The sequence below is a fragment of the Nomascus leucogenys genome, unplaced genomic scaffold, assembly GCF_006542625.1.
Source record: "Nomascus leucogenys isolate Asia unplaced genomic scaffold, Asia_NLE_v1 001304F_43435_qpd_obj, whole genome shotgun sequence".
NCBI lineage: Eukaryota > Metazoa > Chordata > Mammalia > Primates > Hylobatidae > Nomascus > Nomascus leucogenys.
In genome coordinates, this window is record NW_022096724.1 from 16,993 (window position 1) to 24,628 (window position 7,636).

The window sequence follows — 7,636 nt, forward strand, 5'->3', positions numbered from 1 at the left end:
TTATCTCCACGTGTTCAGAAGCTTTTCATCAACCCAGACCCCAAAATGACATGTTGCTCTTTCTTCCTCAGAAACATGAATTCTGGAATCTCGCAACTCTTCCAGAGGGAAGTCACCTGCCCCATCTGCATGAACTACTTCATAGACCCGGTCACCATAGACTGTGGGCACAGCTTTTGCAGGCCCTGTTTCTACCTCAACTGGCAAGACATCCCAATTCTTACTCATTGCTTTGAATGCATAAAGTCAACACAGCAGAGAAACCTCAAAACTAACATTCGTTTGAAGAAGATGGCTTCCCTTGCCAGAAAAGCCAGTCTCTGGCTATTCCTGAGCTCTGAGGAGCAAATGTGTGGCACTCACAGGGAGACAAAGAAGATGTTCTGTGAAGTGGACAAGAGCCTGCTCTGTTCGCCGTGCTCCAGCTCTCAGGAGCACCGGGGTCACAGACACTGTCCCATTGAGTGGGCTGCTGAGGAACACCGGGTAAGTGATGCCTCTGAAGATCTATTTCTATTAAGGACACATGAAATTCCTGTGGGCCTATTTTCTTGGAGATTGTGTAAAGCCAACTCTGAGTCCCTTTAAGCAACTCTCTTTTGGGCTTTCTTAGCCTCAAACCTCTGAGATTTGACAAAGAAGAAGGGAAATAGAAGAAATGCCATTTCCTAGGGACTTACTTGTCTCTCATTCTGGGCCCCCTCCCTATGAAACGGTCTGCATGTTACTTTATTTTCTTCACTGGTGCTTCAATTAGTGGCTCTTTTGCAGGAGAAGCTTTTAAACAAAATGCATTCTCTGTGGGGAAAAGCTCGTGAAAATCAGAGAAACCTGAACGTGGAAACCACCAGAATCAGCCACTGGAAGGTTAGTCCTGTACTACGCTACCTTCTCCAGGAACTTACAGAGGGCAAATGGGTGACTCTTAAAATAGGAACTTGATATCAAACCATAATGTTTCTGGGAGTCCATTAAAAAAAATAAGAAAACATTGAGAAAAACTGGACTCATTTCTTATGTAGAATAGTATGACTGTTAGATGGGATTTCTAACAAAACCATTGATGTTACCCAAAGCATGCTGGTTTGTTTTCATACAAACCTGTAGCTATACACCAGCAGATACAAGAAACTGGGCCATCTCACAGTGTTCTATAAGTGCTGGTTGGGTATGCTGGGCATAAAGAGTTATTTGACAGTCATGGAAAGCTCAAGTGAACCTTCTGAGCCTGGGTCAGCATTAATCTGAATGCTGGTGGACAAGTAGTATTTGGAATTGCATGGAAAATTTGAGGCAGAAAGAGTGACAGGGAAATCTAGGGAAACCATGAAATTAAGAATCTAAACTAGTTAATATTGAATAATCCACAATATATGATGAGAAAAGTGGTGAGAAATACAGATCTGTGCCTTGAGGGAGACATGCAAACATGCCCGAAATATGGGAACTAGTATCTAAATATAAGGAGAACTCTGAGGACTTTAGGCAGAGAAATATTAAAAATGATTTTCTCTTTGTGGATGTATACTCGGAGGGTAAGATAGCTAATATTAGTGTGTTGAAAAGTATTTCATAAGAACCTAGTCTATGTTGAATATTAAATTAGAAAATCTGCTAGTATAGAAGAAAGAAAGCACCTTTGTCCTCACAAATCGTACAATCCAAATGAGAGAGGCAAAAATGGTCAACATGCCAGTATGTGCAATACATGATGTGTTCGAGTGTGGTAGATTCTTTGTTGGAGAGTAATCAAGCAGGGAAGTAGAAAAGGACAATAGGGGCCAGAAACTGGAGATTAGTGTCTGAGTTTTAAATAGGGTGGTCAGAAAAAAGACTCACTGAAAAATTCAAATTGAACAAAGTTTTGAAGAGGAACGGGAGCACGAAAGTATGTATGGATATATATGCGGACCATGAGTGTGTATATATGTATATGTATATGTGTGTGTGTGTGTGTGTGTGTGTGCGTAAAATTCTAGTTGGAGAGAACAGCATATGCAGTATTTTTGAGTTTGTGTATATTTGGAGGCCCGGGGAACCAGAAAGAAGTCTATGTTTCAGATTGGGATGACTTAGAAAAAGAATGGAAGGAAATGAACTCAGGGAGGCAAAGATGGCCAAATCATAAATGCAGCCTTATTAGGATAGGTTTTACTGGGCAAAATGCATTTAGCTGGACATGGTAGTCTAAGGTCATTTCACATATAATGAGTTTAAGCAACTTTTTGCGTATCTCAGAAATAGAAATCATTATTTCCTTTCTAGTAACTATAGCTCTATACTCCAACTCTTAAGCATGAACTGTTTTTACTTTTCCATAAATATGGGTTGGAATGGAGAAATTCAAATTGTGTTTTTTTTATTTCCAACTGTCTTAGAACACCCATTATCTTGAATAAATTTAATGTAATTGGTCAGATACATCTATGTTGATCTTTATGCAGAGAGAAAGGAAAGGAAAAAAATTTGTGGATTCTAAGAACTGGCAAGACTGAGGTTTAAACTATTGGGTGTTAGAGAGACAAATGGAATCAGTGAGATTTAATAGGAGATGGATAAATACATTTCTCTTTTGACTAACCCATTATCACTGCAGGATTATGTGAATGTAAGGCTAGAAGCTATTAGAGCTGAGTATCAGAAGATGCCTGCATTTCATGAGGAAGAAAAACAGAATTTGGAGATGCTGAAAAAGAAGGGGAGAGATATTTTTCATCAACTGCATTTAAGCAAAGCCAAAATGGCTCATAGGAGGGAGATTTTAAGAGGAACGTATGAGGAGCTGATGAAAATGTGCCATAAACCAGATGTGGAGCTTCTTCAGGTACAAACCCACAATGTGGTTTCAGGTTTTTGACTATTCACATATATAAGTATTTTCCTCGTGGCTGAAATCCATCTCCCTACTTTTATTTCCATGATGTGTTTCCAAAAACACATTCGCATAACTAATGCTACTTTATTGGGAGAGTATAGCCCCGCCAAGGGATTCTACCAGGCCAAAGGTCCCTCCTACTTTATCCACCAGCCACAAAACTTTGTGGAATGATCAAGGTAACAGCCCCAATAACTGTTCCGCAACTAAGTCACTAATACATTTTGGGTTGTCAAACATGTATAAAATAGTGAGTGATTCGTTTACATTTAGGTTAATTTGAGGACACGGCAAGATCAGAAGTTTTGGGAATCTAGGCTCACATTAATATTATTTTGGGATCCACTCATTTGGGTAATAGGTTCTGGGAAAGATGACTGAGTAGGTTATTCGAGGTTACCGTGGAGCACAGACTCTCTGGGCCTCTTCTCCCTTCGCTTCTTTAGAGAATGTCTTCAAGACTCAGACCTTCCCAGGACATTAATTAGTGACAACACCACTGACTGGGTTTTTCATTACAGAAGTAATAGAAAATGCTTTGCAGAAGAGAAGATGGTAGGGAAATAATATCTTGAGGAACTGACTCCAAATTTCACACTGAACTTAGTGAAAAATGCATCTTGTGAACTGCACTAAATCTTTCCATTTTTTTTTTTTTTACAGGCTTTTGGAGATATATTATACAGGTGAGTGTGTACCTGGATTTTAGCATATGTTCTTTCAGTTTCCACGAATATCGAAGCAGGCTCTACCAAAGTCATGGCATAAATGATTAAGATATTGATTGATACTACTTTTTTTTTCACATCTACTTTCATTCCCACACCAGAAAAGACAAGACCACTAAGTAAATAAATACATACATAAATAAATAGTGAAAGAAAATTTAAAAAGAACATGTTTATTCCTGATTTTGTTTTATTGCTTAAAACCTGCATAGGTGAAAGATGAAGTTTTGTTTTGTGGATGGTGAGAAAGTCACCAGAGGAAGCATGAGAGAAGTGGGGGAAGTATTTTAGCAGCGAAAAAGTTGATGATTTGTTGTTCATACCTATACACATATCAGTTAACAGTTCTGAAAAATAGATTGAAAAAACTGTGGAGTGTTAGAACTGTATAATTCTCTAGGAAAGCTTGTTTCTAAAAGGCAGGTCTAGCTGCCTAGAACAAGTTTCACATTCTTTATGTTGAGAAGGAAGCAGCAGATGCAGCAGTCTCCCCAGAACCCCGCTATTTCAGACAAAGATGTCAGGGGAGTCTACCAAGTAATGGAACTCAGTATTTCGTTTCTGAGTATTCTCAAGGCCATAAGGCTAAGGAACCTTACACATTTGGGGCAAAAAATAAGAAAGATCAGACTGAATTCTGACTCAGACTCTCCCACTATGCTTTAAAATTTGGAAACTGTAAATAGGAATTAATTTCAAAAAGGAAGTAATTTTTGAATTATCAAATTTGTGGTTTCAAAGGATTCTCATGAAATGTCTTTTAAATGCAAATAGTGACTTTTATTTATTTTATGGCTGTAGATGTTGTAACTGCAGGTTTTTCCTTGCAGGAGTGAGTGCGTGCTGCTGCACATGCCCCAGCCTCTGAATCCAGAGCTCAGGGCGGGGCCCATCACTGGGCTGAGGGACAGGCTCAACCAATTCCGAGGTAAGTCTCCACCCACGGGCAGCACTCCCACTGTCTAAATATTATTATTGTTAGGATCACATAGGTAATATTTCACCCTTTATCAAATATTTTACTTCTTTATAGACGTAAGTGAACAATATAATCATGCAACCCTTTTATATCTATGTCTGTATAGTCAGATTTATAGCATTAAGTTTGAAAGATAGTGAAAAACAAATACATTATGGCCTCATATGTACTGAGTAATGTAATGGGAAAAAGGAGCAGTGTAGCAAATTTAAAAAAGGAGCAGATTGAACAATGCTCAGAATGAAGGTGAGTTATTTAATGTTAAATACAAAATTTTACATTTCTTTAGTGTATTCATTTGAACAGCTAAGAACTGTTCTTTTGGGGAATACAGTTTACTGGAGATTCTTGGGGTTTTTAAATTTTTTAAATGGATATATATTATGTATTTGCAAGAAAATTAGTTAATGGGTAAAAATAAAAAGAAGAAATCATTTTGTGACTACAAGTAAAATTACAAACAAAAAGAAGTTCAGTTTCATTGCAATATGAAAAGCTACATGTTAAGTCTAAAATCCAGCTTCAGCCCCAAGCTAGCATGGAGGGCCACAGAGAGACTGGTAAAAGATTTTGCAGAAATCTGCTTTAAATTATCACGTGTGACATGTATTTACGGATTTTTATCCAGTTATCTAGAGCAGCTCTTGAGTAACTGAAAATCTTCACATTCTTTCCAAAATGATAGCACTAGTTTTTAAGAATAAGAAACATTTCTAAATAATGATCTTGGTAACAGAATAGCATTTAGGGTATATAATGTGCAAATTTTGCTTTGGAAATTGGATTGAAAGAAGTTGGTCTTACATTTGGCTCTCAGTGTGTAAGTTTTCAAAACGCTTTTAATATCTGTGGTTAGCGTTTTGTTTGTCTTGTAGATAATATTAATCATCTCTATACTTTATTAGAAGTTACAAGCAAAAGTGTCCTTGTGACTTTACGTTTCCTGGTAAATTAACTTCTTGATAGAACAATTTTTGCTTATTTACACATATCTATGCACGTTGTCTTTCTATTTATTTATTTATTTATTTATTTATTTATTTATTTTGCAGTGGATATTACTCTGCATCATAATGAAGCCAGCAGTCATATCTTTCGATGTGGAGATTTGAGAAGCATTTGTATTGGATGTGACCGTCAAAATGTGCCCCATATCACTGCAACACCTACAAGTTTTCTTGCATGGGGTGCTCAGACTTTCACCTCCGGCAGATATTACTGGGAGGTCCATGTGGGGGACTCTTGGAATTGGGCTTTTGGTGTCTGTAATAAGTATTGGCAAGGGAAGAATCAGAATGGCAGTATATATGGAGAGGAGGGACTCTTTAGTCTTGGGTGTGTTAGGAACGACATTCAGTGCAGTCTCTTTACCACCTCCCCTATTACACTGCAATATGTCCCAAGACCTACCAGCCATGTAGGATTACTCCTGGATTGTGAAGCTAGAACTGTGAGCTTTGTTGATGTTAATCAAAGCTCCCCTATATACACCATCCCAAATTGCTCCTTCTCACCTCCTCTCAGGCCTGTCTTTTGCTGTATTCACCTCTGACCAGAGACAAATCAGAAATGTGTTCTTCTGCTGTGGGAACCCCTTTATCCCAGAAAGCCCTCTTCCTTGTGCCTTATCAGACAGGACAAATAGGTTCTGTTCTACGTCTTGAATTGCATCCTAATGTTATTAACACTCATTTCTTGTGGTACTATTAAATGCGGTAAAAACATTAAAATATATGTGTTGGTTCTTTATTAATTAATTTCTGAAAAATCATTATTCATGAGCATGGCATAAAATATATTCTCTGTTTTCTCTTTTCTTCACTTCTGACTGCCACTGAGTGAAATAATAGATGACAGACATGTCTGAATGAAGTTAAAATCAGTGGAAGACAGTCGGGATCTTTTGCTTCATGCAAAAACTTGGAGTGAAGTCTCAATGATAACTGTGAAATTTTTTTCTTTCTCTTTATCTAACTATATCGCACTTATCCATCATGTTTCATTGTACTAATCTATCCCTTGAGTTAATATCATTTGACCTTCCATGCTGGCCTTCATTTTGGAATTCTCACCACATATATAAATAATCCTGCATTATTAGTGTGCTCTTCTACATTGAAATACACAAGGTGATCAGAACAATGCTGGATTCATTGAATTTTTTTAAAAAAGTAACTAAATATTGACTCCTACCTCAAAACACACACAGTCATTTCCAAATAGATTCAAGTCCTGAAGGTAAGGGGAACATGATACAATATTCTCATAAGCCTTTCTTAACCAGGACAAAAATTAACAATTAAAAAAATTAGTTGTTTTATATTAATGATGACTTCTGTGTTTCAAAAAACATGATACAAGAATTGAAATGCAAACCATTAGTGGAGAAAGATATTCACCCGAACATACATAAAATAAAATACAATACATGTGCATGGTGAATACTTAAAATGTATTTTAAGTATTTTTCCAGATTCCTCCAGTTTGGCATAGAATAAACTTGGATGGCAGAGTCAATGATGAGATTTGCTGTGGAAGTGGGAAACCATTTTTTGGAGGACAGTAGTAATGCTGTGAACTTATGTAAACAACCAAGTATTCAGTAGCAACTAAGATGTGTCTCCATAAGATTATTTTACAGATGCGTATCTGAAGTCTGAAATTTGGGAGAACATTCTACTAGTGTTCTATAGGGAGAAAATACAGCTGGAAGGAAGAAGGGAGGGAAGATGAAGGAGCGAGAAACAGAATGCATTTGAGAGAAAATGCTATTTAGACTAAAATAGAATACTGCAGATACCACCACAAAGTGGTTAAGGTGTGTCTTATGGAGCAGAAATGACAGAAAATACCACAGTAAAGAGATCTACAATTGGATTGTTAGTTCTGGCTTTTATTCTGTCAATGTTGTGGCTTCTAAACACATCAGTAATCTCCTTTGATCCATGTGCTAATTAACAACCTACACTCCGCCCCCTCTCCCAGATTCTTTTCATTGTTTTAAACCCAATCTAATTCTAATCCAGCTGGTCACTGTAACAAACATAATCATCT

At 37.2% G+C, this 7,636-nt stretch overlaps 1 protein-coding gene across 1 annotated transcript; it reads left to right on the top strand.

Moving 5' to 3' along the window:
- Window positions 1-75: 75 nt before the first annotated feature.
- On the top strand, window positions 76-6,134 carry LOC115834029 (tripartite motif-containing protein 49D-like). Its single transcript, XM_030808812.1, has 6 exons — window positions 76-486; window positions 772-867; window positions 2,597-2,824; window positions 3,539-3,561; window positions 4,434-4,531; window positions 5,635-6,134. Exons 1-6 carry the CDS (start codon window positions 76-78, stop codon window positions 6,132-6,134), a joined length of 1,356 nt encoding a protein of 451 aa, XP_030664672.1.
- Window positions 6,135-7,636: the final 1,502 nt, after the last annotated feature.

Coding starts and splice junctions, on each gene's coding strand:
- LOC115834029 (XM_030808812.1), top strand. CDS start 76: ATGAATTCTGGAATCTCGCAACTCTTCCAGAGGGAAGTCACCTGCCCC. Junction 868..2,596: donor CCAGAATCAGCCACTGGAAG/GTTAGTCCTGTA, acceptor TTATCACTGCAG/GATTATGTGAATGTAAGGCT. Junction 3,562..4,433: donor TTTGGAGATATATTATACAG/GTGAGTGTGTAC, acceptor TTTTCCTTGCAG/GAGTGAGTGCGTGCTGCTGC.